The sequence below is a fragment of the Syzygium oleosum genome, unplaced genomic scaffold (genome assembly GCF_021117445.2).
Source record: "Syzygium oleosum isolate NSW1041296 unplaced genomic scaffold, Sole_v2.1 Sole_v2.09, whole genome shotgun sequence".
Taxonomy (NCBI): Eukaryota; Viridiplantae; Streptophyta; class Magnoliopsida; order Myrtales; family Myrtaceae; genus Syzygium; species Syzygium oleosum.
Genome location: NW_026607493.1, coordinates 4,767,451 through 4,783,784, shown reverse-complemented (window position 1 = coordinate 4,783,784; position 16,334 = coordinate 4,767,451). Strand labels below are relative to the sequence as shown.

Genomic DNA, 16,334 nt, shown 5'->3' with positions numbered 1-16,334 from the left:
AAGAAAGGTTTACATTTCACCCGGAACTAAGATGACACGTGCAACTTAAGTATACAAGTTACGAAAAAGTTAATGATGTTTCTCACATTTTTAATTGAATATTTCCAAATGTTTCAAGTATTTCTCGGATTAAATTAAATCCAAAATGTGAATTTCGCAAAAATTATGGAAAGTTTAAAAGTTAAGAGTAAAATACTCAAGAGAGGCCTAATTTAACCTAAGCTAAAGGAAAAGCACCAAAAAAATCTTAAACCTATTGCACTTATGTCAATTCAGTCTTCAACATTTCAATTGTATCAATTGAGTCATAAACATTTTGATATTTTGCCAATGTAGCTAATCCATCCAATTTTGACAGGAAATAGCTGACGTGGGTGTTAGCCGTCCTACGTGACATGGCTAGCAGACGACCGACGCTGATATGGACAGTTTCTTATTTTTTATATTTTTCATTTCCTTTCCCTTCTTTTTTTTCCATCTTCCTTCACCAGTCGTTGGGCCTTAGCTATGGTTGGCGCCCGGCGACCAGCCACAGGCAAAGACCAACAAGGGTCACCCTCGCCGAGATCCAATGAGGGGCGACCTTGCCAACTTCATGGGAGGCTTGACCTCACCAAATCTGGCGAAGCGAGACTCTCTCGATCCCGGCGAGGTTGCCCCTCACCCGATCCCGACGAGGCCAGGCCTCACTGGCCCGTAACAAGGCTTAACCTCCTCGGATTTGGCGAGGGCAACCGTCACCAGTTATCGCCTTTAGCTGGTTACCGGCCATCCCCAAAGCCCGACAACTAGTAGAGAGAGAATGAAAAAAAAATCGTAATTTTTATTCAATTGGTGAATGCTCGTCTTGTAATGACAAGATATTTATTTTTTTTTAGTGTAAGAGTAAGTGGTAAAATTTACCATTCACTCAGGCATTATAAAATTTTAATAAGTTGTTAACATTTTCAACTCCCATTTATGGACGACAGTTGATTTTCGCATTCATTCCATATTGTATAAATAAAAGTCGGCAAATCAGTCACTAAAACGTAACTGTAAAGTTTAAATGCAATTGGTGATCATGTAAGGATTGGTCTCCAGGCGGAAGGACGGCGCGTCTTTGGGGAAGATAAGATTCAACCTGAACTTTGGGGATATTTAACTGATTTTTGTCGCTTATTTTGTTCGTTTAAATTGCATACAAGTTAGTTTAGTTGATCGTTACACTAAAAAAAACACATTATTTTTCATATTCCGAAATTATCTCCAGCGGCAATTATGCATTACCGTCACCTTCGATCGGGCTATATAGTTCGTGAGAGAAAGCATTAGATCAGAAAAAAGAAAAACGTTTTTTAGAGAGCAACATAAGATCATCCCCCTTACGAATTCAAGAGTCTCAGATAGCTCCTGAGAGAGAAAGAGAGTGGAAACATGGCGGATACGCTCCCCATCGGTTACCGGTTTTCTCCGTCCGACGAACAGCTCTTCTTCTATTACCTTGCGCATAGGGTGAGGGGGGATTTATCGTTTTCCAGATTCATCCCCGAGTTCGATGTGTACGAGAAGGAACCGTGGAAGTTCTTCGACGAGGACGCGGACAGGAGCTTGTACGTCTTCACCAAGATCAAGATGAAGAAGTCCAGAGCGGAAAGGACGGCGGGGTCGGGGTTCTGGAAGGGGGTGAAAACCACCGACATCGAAGATCATCAGGGCAATATCGTCGGCCACAAGAAGCACTTCAACTTTAAAGTGAAAGACGGCTCGTCTTTCGAACGCGAAAACGCAGCAAAGGGATCTTGGATCATGCACGAGTACTCCATGCTTAAACAAGAAGTGAGTCGAATTCTCTTGCTCTACCATCTTTTATTTATTGCGATGTAAGCCTACCTTATGTTTTCCAGTTAATTGCTGGCTGTTAGAGACGATAGTCTACGTACTGTATGGGTGCCTCTGATGAACCTTTGAATCTTGGTGGAACTTTTTCCATTACAACAATTTAGTTATTTTACATAAGATATTCAGAAAGCTAATTATTTTCTTTTTAGATTTAAATTTTGAAAGCCAAGTGAATCATAATATATTTGTACAATCAATATATCTTAGCCTTTGTCATGTTAGAATTATTCTTATAATATTGTGTACGCTAGTGTACCCGTAGAATTAGAATAGTGCCGCTTCTATATCCTAGGGTTTCATCAGGTGAGTAAATCGTGAAAGCCAAACTCGTCATCTTTTTGTTCTCGTTTTTAATTCTTTGAAAACCATGTTTAGCATAATGCATTCATCTAACATGTTTAGATACTATTCTCCCAGCTATATTTGCTGGAAAAATTCATAAATTTCTTAACGCCTTGGTGTTTCCTTTGGTATGTAAAATTGCAGATTGTTCTATGTAAAATCCGATTCAAGAAGGAAGAAAGCGGCAAAAAACAAGGCACTACGATTTTCCTAAGCATGCCGGTCAGAACCCGAGAAGATCACCGACTCAACGAATCTTCCGACTTCAACCGCAACATCGATGTGCCTCACCAAGACATCAACATGGAACCATCGGAAACAATGTCTCTCTTTCATATCCTCATGTTGATCGGCAACCATGGTATTGCACAGGTTCGGAGGGGGAATTCTCGACTTTGGCATCTCAACCGTGCTTAGCAATCAGTGCACAGCCAGTGTTCAATAATGGGGGTTTCGTAAGTGAACGAAGGCCAATCGAGCAAAGCTTCATGGGCATCGCGACATCCGGTGGAAACGCAAATTCACCTGCGTTTCCAATCACGGAAGAGAATACTTACGACGATGACAGTTCTCAATGGTTTCTTGACCACATCAATCTCGATTGGACAAATGGCTGGGAGGACCTTGAAGACATCTTCGTACCAGGTGAATGGCCTCTAGCACGTGATGTTACCGCATCAGAGTTCGCCCCTTTGATGGTAGAAGCACTCGAGCAATCGTTCGGCAAAGATCTACGAGAATATGTAAATAGTCCATTGCAAGAACTGAATTAACTCTTACAATCGATGAATATTGGATGATGTGATTTTGCAACATTCATAAGTGCTAACATGTTTCATTCGAATCCCAATTACATATTTTGATGTTGATTACACTGAAAAGTATCCCGTTCCATTGTTATTCATTCTCCATTCAGTACATTCTCATCAAACAATATGTTATTATTCAATGCTATACCTCAAGATCGAATTTATATCAAGAGTTCTCAATAAAAAGGCAAACTACCTAGTCCGGCGATTCTCCTCCTCCTCACTATTATTATTATTATAGTTAACTCTCATTGATGATTAGCTCTACGTACAAGCCAAAAAGGTGAAATCTCATAAGACACATAGAATCACACTCAAAGTACACCTGAAATCAGTGACAAACTTAAGTGAATTTGGTTTTGGCATTTCATTGGGTATGTTGTGTACAAGTCAATCATATCATTCATATGCAAGTTTCATGTTGAAATTTTGACACATGTATGATTCAAGGTTGTCACTTAAGTGAATTAGGTTATGGCATTTCATCTGGCATGTTGTGTACAAGTCAATCATACCACCATTCACATGCAAGTTTCATGTTAAAATTTTGACACGTATGATTCAAGGTTGGAAAGACATGTAACGCTAACAAGGGCATGAACTAACACGAATGACCAACATAGCAAAAGCAATACATAAGCGTATAAAGAGATTTGCAGCCAAGCAGTAAATCATTTAGGGCCAAGACATAGAAACATAAGACCAAGTTTGACACAAATCAAAAATGAGCGAAGCAACTAGGATAAAGCGATTAGAGTGTTATGGCTGAGAGATCCAACAAAAAAGAAAAAGAGGAGGTCCTTGGAAACATAGAGGCATGAATGCGACGTGAAATAGAGGACTATCGTTTTCCTACCTCGACAATATGAAACCTATGACACAAACCCAAATCCGCGACCAGCAAGGTGGAAATGGCGATGGGAAGAACGGGCTTTGTTGGAGGGAATGTCGGAGAAGATGAACTGAACCCTATTTGTTGCTAGGGTTTTTTTTGTGTTATAATGAAGAGAGAACATGAGCTAATTGAATAAACATCAATTGAGTTATTATTATTTTGAAAAAAAACTAAGTTATTTTCACGTGGCTCTCCACGTAGTTTGCCACATCACTCAACTTCATCCACGTGGCTTGCCACGTCACCGAGCATTTTCCACGTCTGCAACTGTAATGGCAAAATTTTATGGAAATTAACGGAGGGTAAATTTGTCATAGGTATACCAGTTTAAGATTTTTCGTGATATAAACCGTAAGAAAAATGATTGCATTTTTTCTTTGTGCAGCAAATTCTAAGCATTAAATTGTGTAAGCTTATTGAATGAGAGTTTGAACTTGGATGGATGTTGAATATAATTTATGTTGTATGCACCTTAAAGAAGAAGAATATACTAAAGATTCAAAAAGGGGTTTTCCAAAAAAATAATAAAAAAATGTGATTTACTCATATTTAGTACTCGAATTTGGCCCACGTAATCAAATGTGGAGTTATGAATCAAATTTATAAACTGGTTTTTATATCCCCTGCATCATTCCTCAATGAAAGATGGTGTGCAAGCAAATCTACCTTCCTTCGTCGACTAAGACATTCTCATTATTGAACTCCACCATCCAAAAAGAAAAGGGAAAAAATTACAAAAAAAAAACTCTAAAATATGACAATCGTGACACATTTACCTGAACTTCTTTTATGAGATAAAAAATCCTAAACTTTTACCAATGTGACACATTTGCTCTCCATCAATGTCTCATTAGATGATTTTTCATCCAAAATAATGTCATTTAATTTCACTAAATTGCATCTTGTGCATATCACGATTCACTGGGTCGAAATCTCTTAGGTAATTCATATATTTCCCCATAAAACATAAAGCTTAACCAAATAAAAGTGATCGACCGATCATAGTTTATTGCAATATATCTTCTTGATCAACACAAGGATTTCCTTTTTTATTTTTGAGAAATGGTAAATGTATTAAGAATATTTACCGAAAATTGGGTGTCAAATGATGTGCAAAAGGTTATTATTGGTCAAGGAATGAAGTTAAACAACCTTTCGTGCCCCCAATTTTTCATTAGGAATTCAGGTTATCATTTGGAATGAAAGGTAAATGATTTGTAAATGGTTATCTCCAAATGGAAAGAAAGGTTTACATTTCACCCGGAACTAAGATGACACGTGCAACTTAAGCATATAAGTTACAAAAAAAGTTAATGATGTTTCTCACATTCTTAATTGAATATTTCCAAATGTTTCAAGTATTTCTCGGATTAAATTAAATCCAAAATGTGAATTTCACAAAAATTATGAAAAGTTTAAAAGTTAAAAGTTAAATACTCAAGAGAGGCCTAATTTAACCTAAGCTAAGAATCACTAGGAAAAGCACCAAAAAAATCTTAAATCTATTGCACTTATGTCAATTCAGTCCTAAACATTTCAATTGTACCAATGGAGTCATAACCCTTTTGACATTTTGTCAATGTAGCTAATCCAGTCAATTTTGACTAGAAATAGCTGACATGGGTGTCAGCTGTAGTTCATTATTTTTTTTTATATTTTTCATTTCCTTTTCTCTTTTTTTTTCCATCTTCCTTCACTAGTCGTCGGGCCCTAGCTATAGCTGGCGCTTGGCGGTCGGCCACAGGCAAAGACCAACAAGGTCACCCTTGCCGGGATCCAATGAGGGGCGACCTTGCCAACTTCAGGGGAGGCTCGACCTCACCAGATCTAGCAAAGCGAGACTCTCCCGATCCCGGCGAGGTTACCCCTCACCTGATCTCGGCAAGACCAAGCCTCACTAGCTTGTAACAAGGCTCAACCTCCCCGGATTTGGTGAGGGCAACCCTCACCAGTCGTCGCCTTTAGCTGGTCACCGGCCACCTCCAAAGCCCTGCAACTAGCGGAGAAAGAATGAAAAAAAAATCATAATTTTTATTCAATAGATGAAAGCTCATCTTGTAATGACAAGATGTTTTTTTTTTAATGTAAGAGTAAGTGGTAAAATTTACCATTCACTTAGGCATTGAAAAATTTTAATAAGTTGTTAACGTTTTCAACTCCCATTTATGGACGACAGTTGATTTTCGCATTCATTCCATATTGTATAAATAAAAGTCGGCAAATCAGTTACTAGAACGTAACGTTAAAGTTTAAACGCAATTGGTGATCATGTAAGGATTGGTCTCCAAGCGGAAGGACGGCGCGTGTTTGGGGAAGATAAGATCCAACCTGAACTTTGGGGATATTTAACTGTTTTCCTCACTTCTATTGTTCATTTAAATTGCATACAAGTTAGTTTAGTTGATCGTTACACTAAAAAAAGCACATTATTTTTCATATTCCGAAATTATCTCCAGCGGCAATTATGCATTATCGTCACCTTCGATGTGGCTATATAGTTCGTGAGAGAAAGCATTAGATCAGAAGAAAAAAAGAAAGAAGTCTTTTAGAGAGCAACATAAGATCATCCCCCACGAATTGAAGACTCTCAGATAGCTGGTCAGAGAGAAAGAGCGTGGAAACATGGCCGATACGCTCCCCATCGGTTATCGGTTTTCTCCGTCCGACGAACAACTCTTCTTCTATTACCTTGCGCATAGGGTGAGAGGGGATTTATCGTTTTCCGGATTCATACCCGAGTTCGACGTGTACGAGAAGGAACCGTGGAAGTTCTTCGACGAGAACGCGGACAGGAGCTTGTACGTCTTCACCAAGATCAAGATGAAGAAGTCCAGAGCGGAAAGGACGGCGGGGTCGGGATTCTGGAAGGGGGTGAAAACCACCGACATCGAAGATCATCAGGGCAATATCGTCGGCCACAAGAAGCACTTCAACTTTAAAGCGAAAGACGGCTCGTCTTTCGAATGCGAAAACGCAGCAAAGGGATCTTGGATCATGCACGAGTACTCCATGCTTAAGCAAGAAGTGAGTCAAATTCTCTTGTTTCTACCTTCGTTAATTTATTGCCATGTACGTCTACCTTGTCTCTACGTACCGTATGAGTGCCTCTAATGAACCTTCGAAACTTGGTGGAAGTTCTTCCATTACAACAGTTTCGTTATTTTACATAAGATATTCGGGTTCCTAATGCTAATAAAATCCAGAAAGCTGATTATTTTCTTTTTGGATTCAATTTTCAAAGCCAAGTGAACCGTAATATATTTGTATAACCAATATATCTTAGTCTTTGTCATGTTAGAATTATTCTTATAATATTGCGTACGCTATTGTACCCGTAGAATCATAATAGTGCCGTTTCTCTATCCTAGGGTTTCATCAGGTGAGTAAATCGTGAAAGCCAATTTGGTCATCTTTTTGTTTTCTCGTTTTAAATTCTTTGAAAGCCATGTTTAGCAGAATGCACTCATATAATCCGTTTAGATCCTATTCTCCCTGCTTTATTTGATAGAAAAAAATCATAAATTTCTTAATACCTTAGTGTTTCGTTTGGTATGTAAATTGCAGATTGTTCTATGTAAAATCCGATTCAAGAAGGAAGAAAGCAGGGAAAAACAAGGCACTACGATTTTCCTAAGCATGCCCGTTAGAACTCGAGAAGATCACCGACTCAACGAATCTTCCGACTTCAACCGCAACATCGATGTGCCTCACCAAGACATCAACATGGAACCATCGGAAGCAATGTCTCCCTTTGTGGGTCCTCATGTTGATCGGCAACCATGGTATTGCACAGGTTCAGAGGGGGAATCCTTCACGTTGGCATCTCAACCGTGCTTAGCAATCAGTGCACAACCAGTATTCCATATTAGGGGTTTCGTAAGTGAACAAAGGCCAATCGAGCAAAGCTTCATGGGCATCGCGACATCCGGTGGAAACGCAAATTCACTTGCATTTCCAATCACAGAAGAGAATACTAATGACGACGGTTCTCAATGGTTTTTTGACCACATCAATCTCGATTGGACTAATGGCTAGGAGGACCCCGAAGACAGCTTCTTACTAGGTGAATGGCCTCTAGCATGTGATGTTACCGCATCAGAGTTCGCCCCTTTGATGGTAGAAGCACTCGAGTAATCGTTCGGCAAAGATCTATGAGAATATGTAAATAGTCCATTGCAAGAATCAAATTAACTCTTACAATCGATGAATATTGGATGATGTGATTTTGCAACATTCATAAGTGCTAACATGTTTCATTCGAATCCCAATTACATATTTTGATGTTGATTACACTGAAAAGTATCCCGTTCCATTGTTATTCATTCTCCATTCTCCATTCTGCCCATTCTCATCAAACAATATGTTATTATTTAATGCTATACCTCAAGATCGAATTTATATCAAGAGTTCTCAATATAAAATGGCAAACTACCTAGTCCGGCGATTCTCCTCCTCCTCCTCATCATCATCATCATCATTATTATTATTATAGTTAACTCTCATTGATGATTAGCTCTACATACAAGCCAAATAGGTGAACTCCATAAGACACGTAGAATCACACTCAAAGTACACCCGAAATCAGTGACAAACTTAAGTGAATTTGGTTTTGGCATTTCTTCGGGTATGTTGTGTATAAGCCAATCATACCATTCACATGCAAGTTTAATGTTAAAATTTTGACACACGTACGAGTCAAGGTTGTCACTTAAGTGAATTTGGTTTTGGCATTTCATCCGGCATGTTGTGTACAAGTCAATCATAGCATTCACGTGCAAGTTTCATGTTAAAATTTTGACACGTATGATTCAACGTTGGAAAGCCACTGAACGCTAACGATGGCATGAACTAACACGAATGACCAACAAAGCAAGAGCAATACGTAAGCGTATAAAGAGATTTGCAGACAAGCAGTAAATCATTTAGGGCCAAGACATAGAAACATAAGACCAAGTTTGACACAAACCGAAAATGAGCGAAGCGACCAGATATGCTATTAGAATGTTATGGCTGAGAGATCCAACAAAAAAGAAAAAGAGGAGGTCCTCGGAAACATAGAGCCTCGAATGCGACGTGAAATAGAGGGCTATCGTTTTCCTACCTTGACAATAAGAAACCTATGCAATAAACTCAAGACCGCGATCAGCAAGGTGGAAATGGCGATGGGAAGAAGGGACTTTGTCGGAGGGAATGTCAGAGAAGATGAACAGAACCCTATTTGTCGCTAGGTTTTTTGTGTTATAATGAAGAGAGAACATGAGCTAATTGAATAAACATCAATTGAGTTATTATTATTTTGAAAAAAACTAAGTTATTCCACGTGGCTCTCCATGTGGTTTGCCATGTCACCGAACGCCGTCCATGTGGCTTGCCACGTCACCGAGCATTGTCCACGTCTGCAACTGTAATGGCAAAATTTTACGAAATTTAACGGAAGGTAAATTTGTCACGAGATATTACAGTTTAGGATTTTTCGTGATATAAATCCTAAGAAAAGTAATTGCATTTTTTCTTTGTGCAGCAAATTCTAAGCATTAAATTGTGTAAGCTTATTGAATGAGAGTTTGAACTTGGATGGATGTTGAATATTATTTATGTTGTATGCACTTTAAAAGAAGAAGAACAAACTAAAGATTCAAAAAGGGGCTTTCCAAAAAAATAAAAAAAAAATGTGATTTACTCATATTTAGTACTCGAATTTGCTCCACGTAATCTAATGAGGACTTATGAACCAAATTTATAAACCGGTTTTTATATCCCCTGCATCTTTCTTCAATGAAAGATGGTGTGAAGGCAAATCTACCTTCCTTCGTCGACTAAGACATTCTCATTATTGAACTCCACCATCCAAAAAGAAAAGGGAAAAAATTACAAAAAAAAAACTCTAAAATATGCCCATTGTGACACATTTACCCTAAAATTTTTTTATGAGATAAAAAATCCCAAACTTTTACCTATTTGACACATTTACTCTCCATCAATGTCTCAATAAATGATTTTTCAATCAAAACAATGTCATTTTTATTTCACTAAATTGTATCTTGTGCGTATCACGGGGTCGAAATCTCTTAGGTAATTCATATATTTACCCATAAAACATAAAGCTTAACCAAATAAGAGTGATCGACCGATCATAGTTTATTGCAATATATCCTCTTGATCAACACAACGATTTCCTTTTTTATTTTTGAGAAATGGTTAACGTATTAAGAATATTTACGGAAAATTGGGTGTCAAATGATGTGTGAAAGGTTATTATTGGTCAAGGAATGAAGTTAAACAACCTTTCGTGCCCCCAATTTTTCATTAGGAATTCAAATTATCATTCGGAATGAAAGGTAAATGATTTGTGAAAGGTTATCTCCAAATGGAAAGAAAGGTTTACATTTCACCCGGAACTAAGATGACACGTGCAACTTAAGTATACAAGTTACGAAAAAGTTAATGATGTTTCTACATTTTTAATTGAATATTTCCAAATGTTTCAAGTATTTCTCGGATTAAATTAAATCCAAAATGTGAATTTCGCAAAATTATGGAAAGTTTAAAAGTTAAGAGTAAAATACTCAAGAGAGGCCTAATTTAACCTAAGCTAAAGGAAAAGCACCAAAAAATCTTAAACCTATTGCACTTATGTCAATTCAGTCTTCAACATTTCAATTGTATCAATTGAGTCATAAACCTTTTGACATTTTGCCAATGTAGCTAATCCATCCAATTTTGACTAGAAATAGCGACGTGGGTGTTAGCTGTCCTACGTGACATGGCTAGCAGGACGACCGACGCGATATGGACGCTTTCTTATTTTTTATATTTTTCATTTCCTTTCCCTTCTTTTTTTTCCATCTTCCTTCACCAGTCGTTGGGCCTTAGCTATGGTTGGCGCCCGGTGACCGGCCACAGGCAAAGACCAACAAGGGTCACCCTCGCCGAGATCCAATGAGGGGCGACCTTGCCAACTTCATGGGAGGCTTGACCTCACCAAATCTAGCGAAGCGAGACTCTCTCGATCCCGGCGAGGTTGCCCCTCACCCGATCCCGACGAGACCAGGCCTCACTGGCCCGTAACAAGGCTTAACCTCCTCGGATTTGGCGAGGGCAACCGTCACCAGTTATCGCCTTTAGCCGGTTACCGGCCATCTCCAAAGCATGGCAACTAGTAGAGAGAGAATGAAAAAAAAATCGTAATTTTTATTCAATTGGTGAATGCTCGTCTTGTAATGACAAGATGTTTTTTTTTTAGTGTAAGAGTAAGTGGTAAAATTTACCATTCACTCGGGCATTAAAAAATTTTAATAAGTTGTTAACATTTTCAACTCCCAATTATGGGCGACCGTTGATTTTCGCATTCATTCCATATTGTATAAATAAAAGTCGGCAAATCAGTTACTAGAAAGTAACTGTAAAGTTTTAAATGTAATTGGCGATCAGGTAAGGATTGGTCTCCAGGCGGAAGGACGGCGCGTGTTTGGGGAAGATAAGATCCAACCTGAACTTTGGGGATATTTAACTGTTTTTCTCACTTCTATTGTTCATTTAAATTGCATACGAGTTAGTTTAGTTGATTGTTACACTAAAAAAAACACATTATTTTTCATATTCCGAAATTATCTCCAGCGGCAATTATGCATTACCGTCACCTTCGACGGGGCTATATAGTTCGTGAGAGAGCAACATAAGATCATCCTCCTACGAATTCAAGAGTCTCAGATAGCTCCTGAGAGAGAAAGAGCGAGGAAACATGGCCGATACGCTCCCCATCGGTTATCAGTTTTCTCCGTCCGACGAACAGCTCTTCTTCTATTACCTTGCGCATAGGGTGAGAGGGGATTTATCGTTTTCCGGATTCATCCCCGAGTTCGACATGTACGAGAAGGAACCGTGGAAGTTCTTCGACGAGAACGCGGACAGGAGCTTGTACGTCTTCACCAAGATCAAGATGAAGAAGTCCAGAGCGGAAAGGACGGCGGGGTCGGGATTCTGGAAGGGGGTGAAAACCACCGACATCGAAGATCATCAGGGCAATATCGTCGGCCACAAGAAGCACTTCAACTTTAAAGCGAAAGACGGCTCGTCTTTCGAACGCGAAAACGCAGCAAAGGGATCTTGGATCATGCACGAGTACTCCATGCTTAAGCAAGAAGTGAGTCAAATTCTCTTGTTCCTACCTTCTTTAATTTATTGCGATGTAAGCCTACCTTATGTTTTCCAGTTAATTGTTGACTGTTGGAGATGATAGTCTACGTACTGTATGAGTGCCTCTGATGAACCTTTGAATCTTGGTGGAACTTTTTCCATTACAACAATTTAGTTATTTTACATAAGATATTCAGAAAGCTAATTATTTCCTTTTTAGATTTAAATTTTGAAAGCCAAGTGAACGGTAATATATTTGTATAATCAGTGTATCTTAGCCTTTGTCATGTTAGAATTATTCTTATAACATTGCGTACGCTATAGTACCCGTAGAATCATAATAGTGCCGCTTCTGTATCCCAGGGTTTCATCAGGTGAGTAAATCGTGAAAGCCAAACTCGTCATCTTTTTGTTCTTGTTTTTAATTCTTTGAAAGCCATGTTTAGCAGAATGCATTCATATAACATGTTTAGATCCTATTCTCCCACCTATATTTGATAGAAAAAATCATAGATTTCTTAACGCCTTAGTGTTTCCTTTGGTATGTAAAATTGCAGATTGTTCTATGTAAAATCCGATTCAAGAAGGAAGAAAGCAGCGAAAAGCAAGGCACTACGATTTTCCTAAGCATGCCAATCAGAACTCGAGAAGATCATCGACTCAACGAATCTTCCGACTTCAACCACAACATCGATGTGCCTCACCAAGACATCAACATGGAACCATCGGAAACAATGTCTCTCTTTTCGGATCCTCTTGTTGATCGGCAACCATGGCATTGCACAGGTTCAAAGGGGGAATTCTCGACTTTGGCATCTCAACCATGCTTAGCAATCAGTCCACAACCATTGCCAGATAATGGGGGTTTCGTAAGTGAACGAAGGCCAATCGAGCAAAGCTTCATGGGCATCGAGACATCCGGTGGAAACGCAAATTCACCTGCAGTTGCAATCATGGAAGAGGATACTGACGACGACGACAGTTCTCGATGGTTTCTTGACCACATCAATCTCGATTGGACAAATGGCTGGGAGGACCCTGATGACAGTTTCGTACCAGGTGAATGGCCTCTAGCACGTGATGTTACCGCGTCAGAGTTCGCCCCTTTGATGGTAGAAGCACTCGAGTAATCGTTCGGCAAAGATCTACGAGAATATGTAAATAGTCCATTGCAAGAACTGAATTAACTCTTACAATCGATGAATATTGGATGATGTGATTTTGCAACATTCATAAGTGCTAACATGTTTCATTCGAATCCCAATTACATATTTTGATGTTGATTACGCTGAAAAGTATCCCGTTCCATTGTTACTCATTCTCCATTGTACACATTCTCATCAAACAATATGTTATTATTCAATGCTATACCTCAAGATTGAATTTATATCAAGAGTTCTCAATAAAAAGGCAAACTATATAGTCCGGCGATTCTCCTCCTCCTCCTCCTCCTCATTATTATTATTATATTTAACTCTCATTGGTGATTAGCTCTACATACAAGCCAAAAAGGTGAACTCTCATAAGACACGTAGAATCACACTTAAAGTACACCCGAAATCAATGACAAACTTAAGTGAATTTGGTTTTGGCATTTCATCGGGTATGTTGTGTACAAGTCAATCATACCATTCACATGCAAGTTTCATGTTGAAATTTTGACACATGTATGATTCAAGGTTGTCACTTAAGTGAATTAGGTTATGGCATTTCATCTGGCATGTTGTGTACAAGTCAATCATACCACCATTCACATACAAGTTTCATGTTAAAATTTTGACAGGTATGATTCAACGTTGGAAAGACATGTAACGCTAACAAGGGCATGAACTAACACGAATGACCAACATAGCAAAAGCAATACATAACCGTATAAAGAGATTTGCAGACAAGCAGTAAATCATTTAGGGCCAAGACATAGAAACATAAGACCAAGTTTGACACAAATCGAAAATGAGCGAAGCAACCAGATATGCGATTAGAGTGTTATGGCTGAGAGATCCAACAAAAAAGAAAAAGAGGAGGTCCTTGGAAACATAGAGCCACGAATGCGACGTGAAATAGAGGACTATCGTTTTCCTACCTCGACAATATGAAACCTATGACACAAACCCAAATCCGCGACCAGCAAGGTGGAAATGGCGATGGGAAGAAGGGACTTTGATGGAGGGAATGTCAGAGAAGATGAACTGAACCCTATTTGTCGCTAGGGTTTTTTTGTGTTATAATGAAGAGAGAACATGAGCTAATTGAATAAACATCAATTGAGTTATTATTATTTTGAAAAAAAACTAAGTTATTCCACTTGGCTCTCCATGTGGTTTGCCACATCACCGACCGTCGTCCACGTGGCTTGCCACGTCTGCAACTGTAATGGCAAAATTTTATGGAAATTAACGGAGGGTAAATTTGTTATAGATATAACATTTAAGGATTTTCGTGATATAAACCCTAAGAAAAATGATTGCATTTTTTCTTTGTGCAGCAAATTCTAAGCGTTAAATTGTGTAAGCTTATTGAATGAGAGTTTGAACTTGGATGGATGTTGAATATAATTTATGTTGTATGCACCTTAAAAGAAGAAGAATATACTAAAGATTCAAAAAGGGGTTTTCCAAAAAAATAATAAAAAAATGTGATTTACTCATATTTAGTACTCGAATTTGGCCCACGTAATCCAATGTGGAGTTATGAATCAAATTTATAAACTGGTTTTTATATCCCCTGCATCATTCCTCAATGAAAGATGGTGTGCAAGCAAATCTACCTTCCTTCGTCGACTAAGACATTCTCATTATTGAACTCCACCATCCAAAAAGAAAAGGGAAAAAATTACAAAAAAAAACTCTAAAATATGCCAATCGTGACACATTTACCTGAACTTCTTTTATGAGATAAAAAATCCTAAACTTTTACCAATGTGACACATTTGCTCTCCATCAATGTCTCATTAGATGATTTTTCATCCAAAATAATGTCATTTAATTTCACTAAATTGCATCTTGTGCATATCACAGATTCACTGGGTCGAAATCTCTTAGGTAATTCATATATTTCCCCATAAAACATAAAGCTTAACCAAATAAAAGTGATCGACCCATCATAGTTTATTGCAATATATCTTCTTGATCAACACAAGGATTTCCTTTTTTATTTTTGAGAAATGGTAAACGTATTAAGAATATTTACTGAAAATTGGGTGTCAAATGATGTGCAAAAGGTTATTATTGGTCAAGGAATGAAGTTAAACAACCTTTCGTGCCCCCAATTTTTCATTAGGAATTCAAGTTATCATTTGGAATGAAAGGTAAATGATTTGTAAAAGGTTATCTCCAAATGGAAAGAAAGGTTTACATTTCACCCGGAACTAAGATGACACGTGCAACTTAAGCATACAAGTTACGAAAAAGTTAATGATGTTTCTCACAATCTTAATTGAATATTTCCAAATGTTTCAAGTATTTCTCGGATTAAATTAAATCCAAAATGTGAATTTAACAAAAATTATGGAAATTTTAAAAGTTAAAAGTAAAATACTCAAGAGAGGCCTAATTTAACCTAAGCTAAGAATCACTAGGAAAAGCACCAAAAAAATCTTAAATCTATTGCACTTATGTCAATTCAGTCCTAAACATTTCAATTGTACCAATGGAGTCATAACCCTTTTGACATTTTGTCAATGTAGCTAATCCAGCCAATTTTGACTGGAAATAGCTGACGTGGGTGTCAGCCGTCCTACGTGGCACAACTAGTAGACAGCCGGCGCTGATGTGGACAGTTTATTATTTTTTTATATTTTTCATTTCCTTTTCTCTTTTTTTTTCCATCTTCCTTCACCAGTCGTCGGGCCCTAGCTAAAGCTGGCGCTCGGCGGCCGGCCATAGGCAAAGCCCTCGCCGGGATCCAATGAGGGGCGACCTTGCCAACTTCAAGGGAGGCTTGACCTCACCAGATCTAGCAAAGCGAGACTCTCCCGATCTCGGCAAGGTTGCCCCTCACCCGATCTCGATGAGACCATGCCTCACTAGCCTGTAACAAGGCTCAACCTCCCCGGATTTGGTGAGGGCAACCCTCACCAGTCGTCGCCTTTAGCTGGTCACCGGCCATCTCCAAAGCCCGGCAACTGGCGGAGAAAGAATGAAAAAAAAAATTATAATTTGTATTTAATAGATGAATGCTCGTCTTGTAATGACAAGATGTTTTTATTTTTAATGTAAGAGTAAGTGGTAAAATTTACCATTCACTCGGGCATTAAAAAATTTTAATAAGTT

The 16,334-nt window shown here is 38.4% G+C and overlaps 2 protein-coding genes across 2 annotated transcripts; both read left to right on the top strand.

Moving 5' to 3' along the window:
• Positions 1–1,416: 1,416 nt before the first annotated feature.
• On the top strand, positions 1,417–2,996 carry LOC130138924 (NAC domain-containing protein 55-like). Its single transcript, XM_056314521.1, has 3 exons — positions 1,417–1,818; positions 2,133–2,184; positions 2,596–2,996. Exons 1-3 carry the CDS (start codon positions 1,417–1,419, stop codon positions 2,994–2,996), a joined length of 855 nt encoding a protein of 284 aa, XP_056170496.1.
• Positions 2,997–6,549: 3,553 nt separating this feature from the next.
• LOC130138923 (NAC domain-containing protein 72-like) lies at positions 6,550–7,962 on the top strand. Its single transcript, XM_056314520.1, has 2 exons — positions 6,550–6,951; positions 7,492–7,962. Exons 1-2 carry the CDS (start codon positions 6,550–6,552, stop codon positions 7,960–7,962), a joined length of 873 nt encoding a protein of 290 aa, XP_056170495.1.
• Positions 7,963–16,334: the final 8,372 nt, after the last annotated feature.

Coding starts and splice junctions, on each gene's coding strand:
- LOC130138924 (XM_056314521.1), top strand. CDS start 1,417: ATGGCGGATACGCTCCCCATCGGTTACCGGTTTTCTCCGTCCGACGAA. Junction 1,819..2,132: donor ACTCCATGCTTAAACAAGAA/GTGAGTCGAATT, acceptor TGTGTACGCTAG/TGTACCCGTAGAATTAGAAT. Junction 2,185..2,595: donor ATATCCTAGGGTTTCATCAG/GTGAGTAAATCG, acceptor GGTATTGCACAG/GTTCGGAGGGGGAATTCTCG.
- LOC130138923 (XM_056314520.1), top strand. CDS start 6,550: ATGGCCGATACGCTCCCCATCGGTTATCGGTTTTCTCCGTCCGACGAA. Junction 6,952..7,491: donor ACTCCATGCTTAAGCAAGAA/GTGAGTCAAATT, acceptor TGTAAATTGCAG/ATTGTTCTATGTAAAATCCG.